The following is a 20,998-nucleotide window of genomic DNA, read 5'->3' on the forward strand; positions in this document are numbered from 1 at the left end:
TGCGTGTGAGGTGTGATGTGTGTGTGTGGTGTGTGTGTGTGTGTGTGTGTGTGCAGGTGTGTGTGGAGTGTGTGTGGCAGTGGTGTGTGAGTTTGAGTGTGTGTCATTGCTTTTGTGTAGTGGTGTGCAGATGTGTGTGTGTGAGTGTGTGTGTGCAGGTGTGTGCAGGTGTGTGTGTTTGGGCAGTAGGTCCCAGCAGGCTGCGCTGTGCTCAGTGAACGTGTCTCAGGGTTAATGATCAGCTCGGCCCCTTTGTTCAGTGGTCTGACCTCCTGTACCTGGCGTGGGAAAGCCTGAGAGCATGGGACCAAACACACACACACACACACACACGCACACCTGCACACACACACACACATACACCACACCACACACACACACACACACACCACACAACTGCACACACACACACACACACACACACACACACACACACACACACACACACACACAGCACACACAGCCCACACCACCACAACACCCACACACACAACACCACACACAAACACGCATGCACACACACACTCACATGCATTATTTTTTATTATGAATAAAAACTATCATATTTATATAATAGTTGTAATTGTAGTTTTGCTGTCAACAATAGTAATAATAATAATAATAATAATAATAATAATAATAATAATAAATGTTTTGTCATCCCTAAAACATACTGAACCTAGACACAACTTAAACCCAAAGAAGTGAGGGGGGAGAGGGGGAGAGAGAGAAAGAGAGAGAGAGAGAGAAAGTCAGAGACACAGAGGAAGAGAGAGAGCCAATCGGATCAGAGATCTGGGAGACATCCCCTATTGCATCTTTCTTATCTGAGGAGCTGCAGGTTCTTGGCAGAGAGCAGCATTCCACCCAATTCACAGATGCTCACACATGCCCCTCATTACCGGCCGGGGGTGGGGGTGGGGGTGGGGTGGGGGGGGCGGGAGATTGGGGTCCGCTCTCAAGCACTCACCGCTAACTCACGACTTCCAGGACAGAGTGCGTGCCCACTGCACTGACGCACAAACACACACGCACGCATGCACGCACACAAGTGCGCTCACGCGAGCGCATTCTCACACACACACACACACATGCGCGTGCACACGCAAAACACACCTGCAGCACATTTATTCAATCCTGCTTTTATTTATTTCTGATCTTTTAAGCATGTGAAGTATTCTTCCTTTTAACTATGTTTTTGTGTCTATCTCTATCTCTCAGAGGTCATTCCCTTGTTTTATGTTTTTTTTCCATTTCTTCATTTAAAAACTGAAAAGCATTCATAGCCTTCCTCACCCCAGTCTTTGAAAAAAAAAAAAAAAAAACAACGACCTTTGAGTGGTACAAGCACTTACATTACAATTCGCTGAATAAAGGAGCCAATGCATTCTTCTTCTTCTTCTTCTTCTTCTTCTTCTTCAAAAAAGACATGCTTACTGTGTAAGAGGTCTTTGGTTGCACATAAAGAGTGAACTGAGTATGAACGGGCAGGTGTTTCCCACACGTCAGCTAAAGCTGGCACTTCAGTTCCACAGCAAACTCCAACAGCAAATCTGAGCCAGCAGGAGACGCATTTGAGCCAAAATGGCGTCAATCACGGTTCGCGTGTTTAAACTCACCGTAGTCAGGTTTACGGATGAATTGAAGGAACTGAGGAAATGCACTACGGTGCACAAACTCGTGAAACTGATTCATTACCTACCCTCGGTTATTCTAATCTGTCTATCCATTCAAAATAATGTGCCTGCGTCTTTTTGTTTCGCCCAAAAAAAAAAAAAATAGATGAAAATAGAAGATATCAAAATATGTGAAATACAGGTAACTCCCGGCGTTCCTGCATGAACACCCGAGACAAACTTAAAGCCATGCCTGGTCTCTGAAGAACTCTGAGTCTTAAATCAGCCAGGATTCAATCACTCTTCCTCCTGAGAATGTGTTCAACGTGCAGAGAGGAACATTGTCACGACAAAACGAAGAAGAAAAAATTCCACACCATTTCTTTTTTTTCATTGACGAAAAAGTGGCTTCAACCAAAGCTACTTCTGGCACAAGGGCTGTCGGGGTGCCCGAGTGTCGGGGTCCGGGCAGTTTTTCCGGGTTGCGGGGCAGCTTTGCCGGGTTGCGGGGCAGTTTGGCCGGGTTGCGGGGCAGTTTTGCCGGGTTGCGGGGCAGTTTTGCCGGGTTGCGGGGCAGTTTTGCCGGGCTGCGGGCAGTTTTGCGGTCGTGGAGCAGTTTTGCCTGGTTGAGGGGCAGTTTTGCCGGGTTGCGGGGCAGTTTTGCCGGGTTGTGGGGCAGTTTTGCCAGGTTGCGGGGCAGTTTGCCTGGTTGCGGAGCAGTTTTGCCGGGTTGCAGGGCAGTTTTGCCAGGTTGCAGGGCAGTTGCGGGCAGTTTGCGGGTTGCGGGCAGTTCTGCCTGGTTGCGGGGCAGTTTTGCCTGGTTGCGGGGCAGTTTTGCCGTTGGGGCAGTTGCGGGGCAGTTTTGCCAGGTTGTGGGGCAGTTGCGGGGCAGTTTTGCCGGGTTGCGGGGCAGTTGCGGGGCAGTTTTGCCGGGTTGCGGGGCAGTTTTGCCGGGTTGCGGGGCAGTTGCGGGGCAGTTTGCCTTATTGGCCTCTGAGGAGAGGACCGGCGGTTGGGGGGTCACCGTCCCGCAGAGCGCCACCTTGAGGAGAACCCTGCCTGACCCCCTGCAGCAGATCCACAGAGGTGCCTGCAGCCAGGACTGACGGATGTGACTTCACTATAACTCAATATGCTGCATTCGCCAGGAAAACAAACAGTGTATAAAATCAGGAATCTCTGCCGCCAGGTCAAGAAAACCAGGCCTGACATTAAACCCTCAATAACAACGACACGTCACCGCCCTGATCCAGCGGCTTTCAGCCTATTTCATTTTATTTCTTGCTTTTTTTTATTATTATTTTTTTTTTTGTTTTCCCAAATCCTTCAGAACCGTGTCTCAGGAGGTCTGTTATTTGGCAAGCAGCTCTATGTCAGCGTTAACCCCCCCACGCCCACGCCCCCCCCCGCCCCCCCTTACCAAGGCAGTGCCAACCACTTCCTCTTCGGGCCAAAGAAAACAGCTGCTGCCCTTTCTGCAGATGCAGCTTTCATGAAAACCTTGTGTGCACCTTAAGCAACGCTTTTATGGCAAACCACGTCTTTGTTAATAGCACCATTTCTTTTTTTCTACGTTTTAGACTTCAGACATTTAGCGACCACTTATCCAGAGCTCTCTCATACACACACACACACACACACACACACACACACACACACACTTATGCATCTGGATTTTCACTGGAGCAATTCAGGTTAAGTACTTTACTTTGCTCAAGGGTGCGATCCAGAGCAGCACCCAAAGCCGGGCATCGAACCCAAGACCATTACACCGCCCCTCTGTGTTAGTTTCACTGTTCCATGTTTTTTTTCCCTCGCTCTCTCAGTCCTGCGACTACCGCGACTACTTACGCAAACACAAGCAATAATAACATTTGCGCACTGTTACACATCCCACCGCGGCCTCTGACAACCTGCCATTCGACTCGGGTTCGGGAGACCAGAGGAGGAGAGATCCGGTCTCCTGGAGTGCAAGCGCCAGTGCGTCATGTTAAAATCCAGATCTTTTTCCAGATAGAGATCAGAAACGTGTGTGTGTGGGAGGTGGAGGGGGGGAAACTAGAAGGGGGCGGTATTGGGACCCCTAAAAACCCATAAGCCTCCCTCCTCCACCTCCCCCCCACCAAGAAAAAAAAAGGGGGTTTCAGTTTGGGTTTTGAGTGCTGTTCTCCGGTTGGACTGAAAGGATGCCGGTATACCCAGCATACCAAAGACCGCATAGAACCACACTTTGGCCTGAAATCGTACAGAACACCTCTGGCAGGGTTAACTCTTTATTTCATGAGTAGACACTATTTTTTTCCCCCATTTATGAACATTTACATTTTCATAAACCTGTTTTTCTTTGTATTTTACTGCATTTTATTGTGAGCAGCTGGTAGCCAGTCAGCTTAAGGAACAGGTGAGAGGAACTGATGTGGTGGTAACCAGGGAAACCAGCCACTCAGGAGAAGTAACATTGTAACATAATTCTTATCAAAGGAATATTATTTTATTTTATTTTTGTTACTGCAGTAACAATACCACCTATGCAAGGGGCTGCATTGAGTTCTGGGCTATACGGGTCAGATGCCACTGCAACACTGAAAAAATAAACACTTAAGATAAAATCAACGAAGAGAAGATACCAAATAAATGGCGCGGCTTTTGGCCTTCCTGCCGAACTCTGGCAGAGCACAGGCGGCGCGTCACCGGTGCGTGGCGGGCGGCCAGATGAGTCCCACCTCTGGTGAACACGGTGAATACGGCCTTTCAGGCCTCTGGGCCACGGCCTGCGCGGAAGCTCTGAGCGAGACGGAATAACCAGATCAGCACCGAGGCCTTTACCGGCACTGGCATGGGCACCGGCACGGGCACTGGCACGTGCACTAGCACGGGCACTGGTGTGTGCACTGGCGTGGGCACTGGGGTGGGCACTAGCGTGGGCACAGCCGCGGGCCGATGCCCCGCCCGCCTGGCGCTCGTTTGTGAATAGAGCCTCACGGAGGGGTGAGGGGGGTGAGGGGCCCGACGCTATCAGCCGCTGTGGCCGGCGAGCGCGCGCGCGATAAGGAACCTCCACGGCCCGGGGAGAGATAAACAGCCCCCACGTGCCTTCAGAGGTCTCACAACCAACCCAAAGAACAGCATTTCTGTCTTTTCTTTTTTCTTTCTTTTCTCTGTTCCCTCGTTTCCTCTCCACATACCAGCCCAGTGACACAAAAAAAAAAACTCTCACATTTTCTTCCTGTGAAACCCCCACCCCCAAAGCCCCCCCCCCTTACCCCCCGCCCGCCGAATTCTTAAGGCTAAAAAAAAAAAAACACGTTGGCGCGGGAAGGCCAAGCCAAACACGGAAGTGGGGAAAGCGGGGCCCGTCCGCGCCAGGAGAAGATGGCGGAGATCAGGAACGCCGGCGAAGGCTCTGCCCGTCTCCGGCACGGCGCGCGTCTGGGCTCCCTAGCGACGGCACGCTCCGCAAAATAAAATAAAACACCCCCCCCCTGAAAACAAGAGGTGGGGCCGGGCCATGAAAGGGACCGCAGTGGAGTTTCGGGAAGTGTGGGTGGGGGGGGTTTGATTGCGTGCGCTTTGTGAGAAACGGAAGGGTTTTGTATTGGGAATGCGGGCCTTGTCTCCTCCAATCGCGCGCGGGCGGGCGGACGGGCGACACGCCCGGAGCGGGAAAGAGAGGCGGCGGCGGCGGGCGCGAGGCAAACCTCAGAACGGGCGCGACACGCCGAAGAGCGGCTCCTCTCCCTGGCGCTCTCTGCACCTCTTCCCAAAACAACGTGAAAAGAGCGGCCCGTAGTTTCCCTGTGAAGGCCTTCGCTTGCCCTCGCCCCCCCGTCCCCCCTGAAATGAAAAAGCACTGCGGACTTCTGGGTAATTTCCGCAGACTAACCCAAGAAGGAGCAGTATTCGATTGAACCCGGTCCACCGCTCCCCTCGCCGCTGCCAGTTCCCATTTTTGTTACCCCTGTTCCCTGGGTTGCCACGGAAACCGCGCCATGCCGTGCCGCGCCCTCGCCCCGGGGACGCCGATCGCTACGGTAACCCGGGGCTCCAAACTGGACCAGGTGGTGCGGGAAACGGCCCCCAGAAGCCGCGTTACAGGAAATGACGAGCAGTCGCATTTCGCGAAGTGCCAGGGTTTGGAGTTTGACGGATTCCTATTGGGCCTCAGGTTCATGGGAAGTTAAGCAGGTGCGTGAGCCACGCTCTAAAAGCAGAGGGACCCGACGGCCACTCTGCGGCTCCACGTCCACACCCAGCAGGGCTGCCAGGGGAGTCTGAAACTACTACAGGAAGGTTTTTATGAGATGCAATTTGTGCGTGTGTGTGACAGAGAGTGTGTGTGTGGGTGCATGTGTGTGTGTGTGTGAGCACATGTGGAAAAAAAAAATGAAATTAAAAATTAATAAAATTTTACACACAATAAAACAGCTTTTCTGAAACAGCACAGATCAAATCACTGTTCAGTGTTCTGGGAATTTGTTGCTCATACACAACACTGACTGACAATACATTTCTTAATCAATGGCTTAGCAGCCAGTAACAATCAAAGATCAGCACTGGAACTTCACCTGAAACCAGGCGTTTCAGGCAGAGGAATCGAAGACAGAGCTTATTGGCCACGTACACCAGCAGTGACAGAAGGACAGTCACGTTGAAACGGACGTCATACCCACAGTGAAATATGGCGGGGAATCTTTGGATGGTATGAGGTTTTTTTTTTTGCCTCTACTTGACCTGGGGCCTGTTATTAAGGTCAATGGAATCATGAACGCCAGCAAGTACAAACTAAACTAAACTAAACTATACTAAAAATAAAATAAAACAGAATAAACCCTGTGACTACAGGGAGAAGCCGCTGAACATCATGACAGTCCAAACTGCAGGGTGTCTGGCCCGAGCTAACGATGTGGCTACTCCGCTGTACAGAACCTTGGCGGGAGGCTTTTAAGAAGCACCCCATTAATCACTCTCCTACCGGGACAGACAGCGACAGCACAACCTTCCCCAATGTGAAAACAACACTACAGACTCTGGCCCCTCCGCCCCCCCCCTCCCCAAAACCCCACGCCAACCCAAACCCCAAACCCCTACCTCCCGCCCCTATATGAAGCCCCAGGCCCTGCTGGAGCCCCAGCTGTGGGTAATTGTCCGTGACACAAACAGCCACGCACAAACCAATCAGAGGCGCTGTTGTTGCAATGTCTACTCCTGTAAAAATGACTATTTTTTCCGGGCACTGTAAGTCAGGCTGTCAGAGGGAAAAGTCGATCCAGGGCAGCTCACACTGAGTGCAGGGTTTCGGTATGACACAGTGCACAGTGTAGAATGCAATGTGGACTGTTATGTGGAGTCAAGCTTTAAATGTAGGGCGCAGGGTCCAAATATGTAGCATCTAGGATATTACATGAGCACAGTGTAGTATGTAGGATTTAAGGCAGTGGTCTCAAACTCGTTGCCATGGAGGGCCGTGTGTATGCAGGTTTTCTTTCCAACCATTTAATGCTGCCTTAATTGAGTCAAATTACTCACTCAGCCATATGCATTTGACTGCACTGAAGCACAGAATACAAGCAAGTTTTTGTTTAGACAATGCGGGTCACCATAGACGTCGGGGTCACCATTATGTGCAAACCTGCATCCCTAATTCAGCAAATAACTGAACTAATTGTATAATCATGATCTGAGGCTGGAATAAAAACCAGCATACACCCTCCATCGCGGGACCACAGCTTTAAAGGCTGAAAGGTATGTAAAGCAGAAGGTGTGTAAAATGGCGTTCGCGCGTAGGGTACAGGGTACGAGCGAAGGGCGCGGCCTGACCTGCGCAGTCCACGTTGAAGAGGCTGAGGGCGGCGGGGATGACGGACAGGTCGAGGCAGCGCACGGCCCTCAGGGCCACCTTCACCACGGTGGCCTGCAGGCTCTGGGGCAGGAGGGAGAGCAGGAAGACGGGCAGGTAGGCCACGTAGCGCAGCTGCCGCAGCACCGGGGTCATGACCCGCCCCTGCGGGGTCACCGCCATGCGCTCGATGGTGGGAAAGAGCAGCACGGACTTCAGCACCTGCGGAGGGGAGGGACACCGCTGTTATAACACCTTTATTACACTTTTATTACACCTTTATTACAACTTTATTACGCATCTATTACACAAAATTATCACAAATTTGAAAACTAATAGTAATAGAGCTTTTTTTTTAAAGTTCTGAATTAATACGGACAGAGGCTCTGGAAACATTGCTAAGATACAAGATTGGGACTATATGAGAATAAAAATGTTTTTTTATTACTTAAACCTAATAAAATAGTTGAAAACAACACAGTTTTAGGTACATAAACATTAAGTGTTTTACTATCAATTGTACTGTCAAGGTAACGTGAAAATAAATGTATTTGTTTAACTGACACTCAAAAAAAATACTCAAAGACATTACAACAGGCATTTAGCAAATGCCCTTCTCTGGAGTGAACTCCACAGCTTACTTACATATAACTCATTCATGCAGTTGGATATGTACCAAAGCAACTCAGGTTAAGTACTCTGGGGTCAGCAGAGCCCCACCAGGGAATCGAAACTACACCCTTAGAGTTACAGCCCCAGTTCCACAACCATTACTCTCTGTCACTCTCCTAATCAAAAACACGACGTTTCCACCGAGCAGCCAATGCTATTACGTTCTCAATAAAAAAATAAATAACGCCTCTCTGCGCTGGCACTTCCAGGGCGATTCCGAGTTGGAGTGCGCACCACGGTCTGTTTCCACGTCTGAATCCAAGCGTACGATAGCGCACGCTTCCGCAAATGATTCACGAAATGGCGGTAACGCACGCGACCCCTGGTAACGCGTCCCACCTGGTTACTCACTAGAGTCCCAGCCCCAAGTGGGTTTCACTGTCGAGTTCCCAAAATGCTAAAGTGAGATGGTCCTGACGGCGGTCGTGGCTAAAGCTCAAATCCCAAAAAAAAAAAAAACCCCTGGCAACCAGCGCTCATGAACCGAAGAACCGTGCTAACAGGAGAGAGTCATCCAGCGCCGTGGAAACGCTGAGTGACCTCAACAAGTCGCCCTCCGAAGAGTATTAGCGCAAGAGCGCACGGCCTTTCTCTCTCTCTCTCTGTCTCCATCTCTGTGTCCCTCTCTCTCTCTCTATCTCTCTCTAATCACCCTGCATGGAAAAGCACAATTCCCCCCCCCCCCACGCCCCCTCCCACTTACAATCAAGCAGTTGTAGTGGGGAGAAAGGGGGGGGGGGGGAGAGAGTGCGCTTTCACCTCTGATACTGAAACGCTCTCCCCTATAGTCAGACTGAGGGGGAGTGCACCGTGTGCTACTCGCTTTATGGCTGTGATCCCTGTGAGGACAGCTTCCCTCCCCGGACCAGGGTTTGACTGAGCATGTGCACGCAAGCTGTACTGGATCTGCCGCTAACGCCACGCGTTTGGGATACAGGCACCGAGTCCCCATCGCAGCTGTCCGCATTCCGCACCGCTGGTGCCACCAGGGGGCGCTGTGGCGGATGAGGGACACGATGCCGTGCACTGGCAGGCAGGGGGAAACCACAGGCCCCTGGCCTCATAAATCTCCCCTGGCATTTCCAGAGGAAGAGCGAGAGTCCAAACCAGCCGCGGACTCCTCCGTCCCCCCCCCCGCTCCCCCCCCCTCCTTTTCCGTCGTCTTGTTAGCGGATTTCTCTGGCGCGCTTCCCCGCCCTCCTGTTTGGAACCCGAAACGCTGGCGACACCGCCGCGCGCGCTGGCCAACGTGCGCTCGCTGCCAGAGAGAGAGAGAGAGAGAGAGAGAGAGAGAGAGAGAGAGAGAGAGAGAGAGAGAGAGAGAGAGAGAGAGGGGGGTCCAGACTGAGAGAGAGAGAGAGAGAGAGAGAAGAGGGGTCCAGACTGAGAGAGAGAGAGAGAGAGGGGTCCAGACTGAGAGAGAGAGAGGGAGAGGAGAGGGGTCCAGACTGAGAGAGAGAGAGAGAGAGAGAGAGAGAGAGAGAGAGGGGTCCAGACTGAGAGAGAGAGAGAGAGGGGTCCAGACTGAGAGAGAGAGAGAGAGGGGTCCAGACTGAGAGAGCGAGCGAGCGGGGTCCAGATTGAGAGAGCGAGCGAGCGGGGTCCAGACTGAGAGAGCGAGCGGGAGGTGAACCCCGCGCACGCTAACGGCGACCCCACCCTTAAGGTGCGTGGGGCGGGTCCCTGGAGCGCCCGGGTCCGTTTAGCCCCCGCCTCTCTTTCAACCGCGTCGTTCCCTGGCAACGGGCGCGGTTTTCCTCCCCGCGTCCGAACCCCCACCCCCCCCCCCCCCCGGACGCGGTCCCGAACAGCGTGGGCATTTATGTGCGTTACAGCGGTGAAATCTCCCAGAAGGGACACCTTGGCCCTCCGCACTGGCCGGAGATCAGAGCGGGGTGGGGGGGGTGTGGGGGTCAGTGCTGGTCCGCTGCGTTCTGGTCACGCAGCTAGAGCGGACCCCTGACACTCAGCTTATGAGAGGAAGAGAGGGGAGAAAAGGGGGAAAGAAAGAAAGAAAAAATAAACAAAGGAAAGCAAACCCTGCTTTTCAAAAAATACTTACCTTAATAGAGTGTGACATCTCCTGTAGAGTACGGGGGGGGGGGAAGCTAACGCAGTGTTACATAAACCTGTGTAAGTTCAGAAGGAAAGAAAGAAAGAAAGGAGTTCAGTGAGGAAGAAAAACAAATGGGAAGGAGAGTGAACGAACACGAGAAAGGGAAAAAAGCGTGAGTGTTGAGGAAAGGCGGAAAGGTTAAATTCCCAGAGTCCGTGTAACATGTTTACGCTCTGGCTGAGATTCCCGGGCAGGTGCTAAAACAGCGCGGAGTCTGAAAGCTGCAGGTGTCCCCGGCTGCGTCCAGCGGGCCCTGAGCGTCTAGTCGCCATGACACCCGTGACACGCACGCCGCCGCCGCCACCACGTACGCCGCGCGGGAATTCCGCAGTCACGCGGACCGCGAGAAACTGAGAGAGCAGGTGCCGAGGGCCCCTGTAAGTTCTCAGACACGAAATCGACGCCCAGGGCCATGTCAGACGAAACTTCTCCACGGCCTTGTTCAGGAGCGGGGCGCCCTTCCTTCCTTCCTTCCTTCCTTCCGCCAATCCAGTTTTTTGCAATTCACCCGGGAGGGCGTCGATTTCACGTCGACCGCCAGAAATTAATCACCGCGTTCCGGTCGCTGCGTCGGAGCTGGAACCCGACGCCGGCGTTTGGACGCAACCGTCGTCGACGAGAAAGAGTCCGAGCCTCTACTCAAACGTGGAGTGCAGTGTCACTCTTAACTGAAGCCCCTCCCCCTGGGGGGGAGGAGCCTCTGTCACCACGGAGACCGTGTCATATTTAACTGAGGGAAAGAGGTGGCCGTCCCTGTTGGCCAACGGCGCAGAGCGAGCTGTAAGGAGTCCTCACCCTCGGTCACGTCACAGACAGTTTGACCCTAAATAAATCACGCGCACAGCACAGACCCAGCTTCACAGACCGGTCGGTTGTCAGCCATGCTCCCGAGGCTCCGGAATGTTCCATCTGAGAGAGAAATGGCCGGTCTGCCAGAGGAGCTGCCATATCTGGTGAAGAAAACGTCTCTCAGAATGTCTCTCGATGTCTCTCTTTGGTTCAGATCGCTGAAGGAGAAGAGAGAGGTGATAAAGAGAAGAGAGGGAAAAGGGAAGAGAGAGGTGATGAAGAGAAGAGAGGGAAAAGGGAAAAGAGAGAGGTGACGAAGAGAAGATAGGGAAAGGGAAAAGAGAGAAAGAGAAAGAGAACGAGCAGAGCGCTAGCAGGTTTTCGGCAACAGGATGCACCTGTCGGGCGTCTGGACCGGGCTCCGCAGGCGAGGGCCACGGGGGTCAGCTCCACCCGGGGCCCGTCTCGCACCCGAGCCCAAATATTTCTCGGCGAAGCGGAGCGGCGCTCCCGCCGCCTCTGTCCCGTCCGGCGCTCGCAGCCAAGGGCGGGGAGAGAGACCCGCGCCGCGCCTGAGACAGGGCTGAGACAGGGCCGACACAGGGCTGAAACAGGGCCGACACAGGGCTGTGTGTGTGTGTGTGGGTGTGAGACTGCGTGTGAGTGTGAGTGTGTGTGGGTGTGTGTGTGTGTGTGTGGGTGTGAGACTGCGTGTGAGTGTGAGTGTGTGTGAGTGTGTGTGTGTGTGTGACAGACGCCGCTCCTGCCTCAGTATCCCTTCTCTGAGCTCTGCCTCAGTGATGAGAAACAGCTCCTCTCTCCTCCTTTCCCCTCCTCTCCCCTCTCCCCGTCTCCTCCTCTCTCCTCTCCTCTCCTCTCCCCTCTCTTCCCTCTCCTCCTCTCTTCTCCTCTCCTCCGCCAGACGCAGGAATGCAGGGAGGAATGTGGCAGAAGCGGGGTGGGGGTGGGGGGGGGGGGGGCTGTAGAAGGCAGGGGCTGGGGATGCACGCCGGAGTCGGACACACGCTCACATTTCTCACTCCCCCACCCCCACCCCCCGCCACCTCTACAGGACGCACGACGCAGGTCTGGCTGGGGTCGGGGTCGGGAGAGGGGTGTGTGTGTGTGTGTGTGTGTGTGTGTGCGTGCGTGCGTGCGTGTGTGTGTGTGTGTGTGCGCGTGCGTGCGTGTGTGTGTCTGAGCATGAGTGCATGCGAGCGTGAGTGTGTTTAGTGTCCGGATGCGGTTGAGTGGGAGTGAGTGCGCGGGGCAGAGATGTCACAATAAAAGTCCTGGTTTCTGATGCCTAAAGGCCGGGGGTAGAAATACGACAGCAGAGGAATTTTAATGCTCTGCAGGTGCAGCAGGCTGCAGTACTGCACCAGGCAGCCAGAGTGCGCTCACCCTGGCCTCCGCAACACCGGGGCAACACCAGGGCAACAGAGCACTCAAACTGCCCCACACGCTCAGCAGGGCAGTAGAGTCTTAAAACTGCCCCACACACTCAGCAGGGCAGTAGAGTGTTCAAACTGCCCCTCACATTGAGCAGGGCAGTAGAGTGTTCAAACTTCCCCACACACTCAGCAGGGCAGTAGAGTGTTCAAACTTCCCCACACACTCAGCAGGGCAGTAGAGTGTTCAAACTGCCCCTCACATTGAGCAGGGCAGTAGAGTGTTCAAACTGCCCCACACACTCAGCAGGGCGATATAGTGTTCAAACTACCCCTCACATTGAGCAGGGCAGTAGAGTGTTCAAACTGCCCCTCACATTGAGCAGGGCAGTAGAGTGTTCAAACTGCCCCTCACACTCAGCAGGGCAGTAGAGTGTTCAAACTGCCCCACACACTCAGCAGGGCAGTAGAGTGTTCAAACTGCCCCTCACATTGAGCAGGGCAGTAGAGTGTTCAAACTGCCCCTCACATTGAGCAGGGCAGTAGAGTGTTCAAACTGCCCCTCACATTGAGCAGGGCAGTAGTCACTGCTTTCATCACCTTAATCAAAGGGCTAGTGAAGGTTTCAAGCCCCTCCACTCAGCAGGGCAGCTAGCTTTTCAGCTCTAGCATTGACAGGCATTAGTGTTAAACTGGTGCCCTCCATGGAGCAGGGCAGTAAGTGCAATCACGCACAGGAGAGTCACGCTATGCCGATCACACTGAAGATCAAGCTTAGTCAGTCTGCAGCCAGTCACGCTACCAGCACCACCGTCCAGCTAAGCAATCCGCATCAGCAACCGGTCATCCCAAGTGAATCATGCACAGGAGTCACGTGCAGTGATCACCACAGCAATCACCACAGCGAATCATGTGCAGTGAATCACGTGCAGCGAGTCACACTAAGCCAATCACGCACAGCGAGTCACGCTAAGCGAATCACGCACAGCGAATCTCGTGCAGCGAGTCACACACAGCGAGTCACATTCACTCAGGGTGAGATTCGTTTCTGGGACTCCTCTCAGGTCAGTGACAGCGAAGGCTTGGAGCCTCCACACGCAACGCTGGCTAATTCTGCGGTTTACCGGAGTTTTCCTTTAAGGGGAACTGGAAGTTTCCTCCATCCAGGCCCCAATAAAAATATTAAAAAACTCTGAGCTGAGCCCAGTTTTTTTTCCCCCCCTTTCTTGTGCGAAATGTGGAAAGTTTTCCAGCTGTTCCGCCCGCCATGTGACACACTGGCCACCGTCAGAAGGACAGGGGAAGCAGGGCATTATGGGTCCAACGTCTCGGGCAAACTGGGAGTAATCTGTCAATCCTCGACCTCGACCCGTGCGGTTACTCAACATTTCCCCGTCTCCAGCGTTCGGAGGGGCGTGAAATAGCGAGAGCAGCCAAGGGTTTTTGGGGGGGGGGGGTGGGGTTTCCCACAACCCCCCGCCCTCACCTCACCCCGTCCCCAAGCTCTTTAATGAGGTCCGGTGGGCCACCCCCCTTGTCCCCAGCACGGATCAGTCACAGGTATTACCCCCCCACCCCACCCCCCACCCATAAAAGCGGCACACTAACTGGCTGCTAACATCGGGAGTGAGGCAGGCCTGGTCATAAACCGGGAGCGCCAGGGTCCAGCCCTACAGCCGAACCTCTCTCCGTTTCCACGGCTCCCTCCCGCACCCCATAAAACAGGCCACGTGTGAGCAGGGGGGACCCCCACACCCCCCGACCCCCCCCACCTCCCCCTCCCTCTCCCTCACACTTCGCACCCATGGAATTTCTGAGCTAGGAGGAGAAAACACTTGTGACATTAATAAAAATAATTTGAAAAAACTAGGCATTAATATTGGCTAATGTTGACTGGGCCAAAAAAAAGAGAGACCAGGTCATGACACCACATACACACTAGGTGCAGGAACGCGCTAGAAATCAGAGCAAACCCTGAAAACAATGCATTTATTTGATGAAAAGTAACAACACTGGATTCAGTCCAGCATGGCAATTCGAAGGCAAATATGAAATATAAACTGGAAGTGGGTGACAACCGAACTTTTTTTTTTTTTACTGTTTGCTTTTTCTTTTTTGCTGCTTTTAGAACAGTTGGAGTGAGATGAATGCCTTTTCTCCATAATCGCAATTGTATCGTTTTCACCTGGTCTTCTAAGTGACGTGGCATGGCGTCTGATTACTGTAAGGGCGGGCTGATGACCCCCATGCCACTGTTATAAAGCACTGCCCCATTCTGGACTTCATTGGCATACGATCTTTTAGTTCATCAAACATACATGTCCAACACAAGCACACGGTAGAGAGGGACAACAGTGAAATGAAATAAATATAAATAAGTAAACAATTACAATAAGTATTATAAAAATAATGGACTGCACTGGAGACCAGATTGCATCCCATCCCCACATCCACTTATAAAAAAAAAAAAATTGAAATTAAGACTGGAATATTACCACTTGAACGGGAAAGCAAAATGGCCTGAACATTTTTGGTTTTTGGAATGCTTTGAACGCGGGACCCATTAAATCTATTTTTAAACCGTTGTTTTGTTTGCGGTGGGAGAGCCTTCCAGCACAGTTGTGCATAGAAGCTCATTTGAATGTGCCCAGCACGTGGGCCTTGCCTGCTTGTGCCCGTATGACCTATGCATAAACAGACCTAATTACCCTTACGCAGTGCTGGCAAACTCTGACCAGTGCCACTGTCTACCAGCTGAGGTGCGAAGAACAGAAATCTGCATCTACAAGCTCATTCAGTCTCATTAAAAAAAAAGAGAAAAAAGACTAAATGTATGGCCCTTCATTCTTTTAGCTGAAAGGTTCACTGGGAGTTTTAGAGGTTGCAGGCTTGATTCCTAGGGGGTACCACTGAGCAAGGTGCCTAACAAAGAACCAGAAATATCCAGCTGTCTGAACGGCTTGTATGAAATACACTAACTGTGTAAATAAATCTGTATTAGAGCTTCTGCAGAGTGCCTGAAATGTAATCCGAAATCCAGTGCAATGGGGGTTGGTTTCTGCCCGGCACAAGCTCTGTGAAAGACGAAAGAGGTCTTGGACCTGTGAAAGACCGCGGCGCACGAGACCGTAACACCGCGAGCGCGCTAACCGCTAACCGCTAACCGTCGGCCGTGCGCCTGCAGGGCTCCCTCCCGTGCGGCGGGCGGTCTCTGATGCGTTTAGATCGCGACGCGTGTTTTACCGCAAACCCTGGTTTTTTCCGCAAACATAAAAAGACATTCCTGGCTCAGGAGCTGGCCGGCTTCCTGCGACGCCGCAGCGCATTTCACGCTACGCGGAAAAAAACAAAACAAAACAAAACAAAAAACAAACAAAAATGAAAAAAAACCTTCTCTGAAAGAAAAGCCACTTTGTGCAACTCAAGCCCTTCGGGGGGGGGAGGGCGGGGTGGGGGGGGCGGTTGTTCGCCTTTCAGCGACAGGGAAAAGCCCATCGCCGCGTAACCCCCCCCCCAACCCCCCCATCCCCCCAGAGACGATTTATTAGCACGCTAAAGTTTCCCCAAACTGCGCAACAAACAGGCCGTCCTCACGCCAGGGCAGGAGAACACATGAATAACCAGCAGCACACGACAAGCCTTAATTAGCAGGGCCGGGCTCAGCACCCCTAAACAACCAGAGAGGTCACACACTCCTGTCCCGCACCGGTTTATGGGCTGTGTAAGGTTAAAAGTCTGTTTAACAAGGAACCCGACTCTTTTCGGTGTGGAGTGTGGAGCATTGCCCCATTCATAACCGCCACTCTCTCTTTCTTTCTCTCTCTCCCTCTCTCTCTATCGCTCATTCTATCTCTCTTTCTCTCACTCACTCTCTGTTTCTCTCTGTTTCTCTCTCTCTCTGTCACTCTCTCGTAATATAGTAAGATGTGGGGCTGGGACGGGGTGGGGTGGGGTGGGGTGGGGAGAGGAGGGGAGGGGGGAGTGTGGTAGGAAGTGCAGAAGAGCCACAGTGAGCGCCTTCGATTTGGGATGGTGACAAAAAGGAAGTGGGACGTCCCGCTGGAGTATCAGCTTCCTCACCACCGCCACCGGATCCACAGCACCAGGAACTGGGAGTGATGCCCATTTTCTGGAACCCATTGCTGAGAAATGTATTATTTTCTAAATCCTGATTAAATTCATCCCAACAGGAACACAACTGGAGAGGGGTGGGCGCGGCAGATTCTTACGAACCCTAACGAGTTCCAGAACGAGCCGGAACCTCAAACCCTCTGGACCCTCAAACACAAAAGTTTCCGAAAACAGGTCCTGGGCAGTCCGAGCCCCAGGGACCGCACAACCCTGAGCAAGTGCGTTTCATTGGACGGGAGACCCCAGCCAATCACGTCCAACCAAAACGGTGAGTCACAACATTACTCGTATGAAAACACACACAAATAAACATTGACTTCAACGGCACTCCGGCAACACCAATAGCTTTGGAACTGATGCCCCATCCTCTCTCGTCCAATCAAATCCAGATTTTCGGTACATTCTAGTACTCCAAACAGTTCACGGTTTCCTTCATCTCTTTCCCACGGTCATAAGAACCAGCAGCCATCCCACCCTTTAACTTTCTCAAGGCGAACCCCTGAAACTGAGCAGGGCTGCACTTGCTTCCCTCTCTGTGCCAGGAGAGGAATACTCCTGAGAAAACTAATGCGCAGCTGAACGAAGTGGCCAGTAGGTGGCGCTCTTCCCTCCAAGCCCACTTAAAAACCCCCACGTCCCAGCGCTACGATGGGGACACTGTGCAGCAGGAGACTGAGGTCCTCGCTGAGATCTTTCAGCACTTTTCGGCTGTTTTCACATTTGTGATTTCTGAGTATTCACCCCCCACCCTCTAAGTTCACTGTCACTCTTAATCCCGATTCAAGCACTTGTCTTCCTGCTGGATGTCTACCAAAATGCCAGTAATGTAACAGAGCATGCAGGTGTTAACCCCAAAAATCCCCCGAAGCCCAGCTCTGTTCACACCAGACCAATCCCTTGCATTCCCACCCACTTTGAATCCCCGGGTTGTCATTGCAACAGAGAACCACATTCTCAGTTGACCTATCCGCTTATGATAAATTGTGTTTAAAAATGAACAATTAGTTACTTCGCACGTGCTCTAATCCAGAGCGATTTACACAACTTAATTTATTTAAAGCAACAGTTTTTACGGTACGCGTTCACAGCTACATCGTTGTAGCAGCAATTGAGGTTGTATGTAGCTTTGTGGCGATGCCCCCAAGCCCAGTTCCCATGATGCAACACCGGCGCTAATGGGGAAGATGAGGGGAAACCCTTCCTGACCCTGATGAACAGACGCAGCCCCAGCCCCGCTCCGCATCCCTACTGGCCCCCGGCTCATCCCCCCCGCCCCCCACCTCCCCCCACCCCCACCCCGGCCATCCCACAGACAAACATCGCTTAGCTCCCACTTCACCACCGCTGGCCCTGTTTGTCTGGATCGGAACCTCTCCACAGACTGCCCTGAACCCGGGTGCTGGGAGAGAAAATAAATGAGCCGCCCGGAAAAGAAGGGAGGGAGAGAGAGAGAGAGAGAGAGAGAGAGGAAGAGACACCATGAGATGAGAAAGGAGGAACGCCAATGAGAGAGAGGGAGAGGCAGTCGGAAAAAGGAAGAGAGAGAGAGAGAGAGAGAGAAAGAACGAGATAGACGGAAAAAAAATATACAGAGATTGCAAAAGAGAGAGAGAGGGGTTGTGGAAGCTTTCAAACACGGGCCATCTTTCTTTCAGCTGCTCACGGGGAGTTTTAAACTGCTGCTCCATCTCAGCAAGCCAGGCCAAAATCATATTCCAAAAGGTCTCTACCCCCCTCAATTATTATGAGGATTATTATTTTTCATAAACGTTTCTGGCTCCGCGTCGTAAGTCCAGCGCCGGCCCAAGACAGAGAATTATTTCGGGTTTTGATCCGCGAGGACGGAGGTGTTTCTCCTTTCGTCACAAACGAGCCTCCCGGCTAATTGGGATCACACGACGCTAACGCTAACGCTAACGCTCCCCGCTCCGGGGCGCTCGGAGGGAGAGACCAGATGTTTTCGGCGTCGACGAAAATTCAGAAAATGTGTAAATACGTTTCGCGGCGATGTTTCTCTGGACTTTTGCTGCTACCGCCACGTCTCGCGTCAGCGTCCCGACGCTGTGTGTGTGTGTGTGTGTGTGTTATGATTATAGTACTGGTATAACACACACACTCGTATGTGTACCTACTCTGAAAGACAGTTGGGTACAGAGCTGGGGAGCCCCAGAAAGCCCGAATGATTGCTCCCCTCAGTTCCCACATGCGATTTTGGGGGAGAGACGCGTCCTCCGTCCCCCCCCCCGGGTATTTTAAGTGATTCCTGAGAGGTCGCGCCTGAGACCCGCTAACCGCCATACCGCCGGGGCGTAGACCGGGCGGGTCGCCATGGAGCACGGCACGGCGCAGCGGAGGAACCCTTCGCACGCCAACGTGCACGTGCACACTCACGAGCACGCCCGTACAGCGCACGTACACTTATGTGCACGAGGCCATTGACACGCTAACACATGCTAATTTACGCAGTCAGGCACTCGCACATGAACACGCAGCAGTGCACACGCATAGATTCAAGCTTGAAACACACACAAACGCACACACACATGCACGCACGCATGCACATGCACAAAAACACAAATACACATGCACTCAAACACACACACACACACATACCTGCACGTATGTGTGCACGCACGCATGCACATTTACAAACACAAACACACACACACACAAGCACACACACATACGTGCACGCATGCACATTTACAAACACACACACACACAAGCACACACACATACGTGCACGCATGCACATTTACAAACACACACACACACACACACACACACAGGGTTTTCACTTTTCATCCTCTTCCATGAAACTGGCATGGCAACCATTGTTTTCACAGCGCCCCCCACTCCAGCCTGCCCTCCCCAGGGTGGACGGGGGGGGGGGGCTGCATTCCTGTGGCATACTTGCACTGACCCTCGAGCTATCAGCGCTCACAGGCTCCAATCCGGCCGTATCCCAGCACCCCCTGTTCCCGCGCCAGCCGCCAGTTCTCACGCCTGAGTGGCCTGGACAGACCCCACTACCGCCCCCCCCCCCCCCCCCAGATCCCTCAGTCTGTGGGACTCCTGACCGCAGGGGGTCACGGGTTTCAATCCCGTGGGGCATGGTTGCTGTACCGTCAGGCGACTGACTCCCCTTTCCTGTGCATCGCCACAGAAATTACTGGCGTGCGTACGGCCAATCCCAGTCTGTGAATAAAAACGCATCATCAAAAGGGGACGAACACTGAGTCTGAAGAGGGGTGAGCAGACAGCAGGCACGCACTTATTCGGGGAGGTGCCTGGTGCACAGTCAGACACGGAAGTCCCTTGTTGAGATCCCGATCGGGGCAAGGCAACAGCCGAAATCCCGCCCCCTCGTGGGGCTGCTGGCCACAGCACACACTGGCACAAACTGTTGGGCCCATCCAAATAACGCATCATCAAAAGGGGACACACTTCACACTGGCACAAACTGTAGTCAGTACCAGGCTGATGGGCCCATCCAAATAATGCATCATCAAAAGGGGACACACTTCCCCGATAGTCCAGACTCAAATATGCTGGCTTAACCTGAGGTACAGCCTTGCCTCAAAGTACATGTTCGTACCTGCGGCACCACCAGACGGCACCACCACAAAAGAAGCCTGTCTTAACATGCATTTTAGCAAGCATTTTAACTTTTTTTTTTTTTTTTTTTTGCATGACAAGTGAAATTTTCTTACCCCATTGGCATATCTTGGAATGAGTAAGACAAGCCTTACTTCACTCTAGTGTTTCTTTTGCGCCTCTACATCATGAAACCTATGCACTTGTTGTACGTCGCTCTGGATAAGAGCGTCTGCTAAATGCCTATAATGTAATGTAATGTAATGTAAGACTGTCTCACCTCATTTTTTTGTCCTATGTAGCAAAAAAGTAACAGAAAAAAGATTGCATGCCTAAATATCAGAGTAAAAACTACGATTGACTTACTTGGGGCCAGAGTAGCAAGGCCAAAGCTTTCTAAAAAAATATTGAAATGGCGTATGGTTCGTACCCATCCAGTGACCTTAAAATCCGACCCCGACAAAGAGGGACATCGTAGACCAAAGCCCCCATCCCGCCCCTAAGCCCCTTCAGCTGCACGATTCTGGAACAGGCGCGCACGGCGCCGATCGCTCCTCCCGAAAAACAGCTGCCGCGGACGAGCTCTGTGTGACATCACGGCGTGACATCACAAAGCCACCGGCACACGGCTGCTGAGGACGAGCTCTGTGTGACATCACGGTGTGACATCACAAAGCCACCGGCACACGGCTGCTGACGGACGAGCTCTGTGTGACATCACGGTGTGACAATTAAAGCCACGCATGGCTGCTGGATTCGTCCTAACGCTTGTCAGCTCAATGCCAAAATGTTTAAATGCATACATGTTGTTTACTCACTGAAAATTGAACTCGTATTCCATATATGCAAT

At 52.5% G+C, this 20,998-nt stretch overlaps 1 protein-coding gene across 2 annotated transcripts in view; it reads right to left on the reverse strand.

The window, feature by feature from the left end:
- The window catches only part of ldah (lipid droplet associated hydrolase), a 92,780-nt gene that overhangs the window by 14,739 nt on the left and 57,043 nt on the right, over positions 1 to 20,998 (reverse strand). For both annotated transcript variants that reach the window (XM_064303440.1, XM_064303431.1), the window contains one exon: positions 7,434 to 7,674. In XM_064303440.1, coding sequence (XP_064159510.1) covers positions 7,434 to 7,674 — 241 coding nt within the window. The remainder of the gene's footprint in view (positions 1 to 7,433; positions 7,675 to 20,998) is intronic.

Source organism: Anguilla rostrata, chromosome 1, assembly GCF_018555375.3.
Source record: "Anguilla rostrata isolate EN2019 chromosome 1, ASM1855537v3, whole genome shotgun sequence".
Taxonomy (NCBI): Eukaryota; Metazoa; Chordata; class Actinopteri; order Anguilliformes; family Anguillidae; genus Anguilla; species Anguilla rostrata.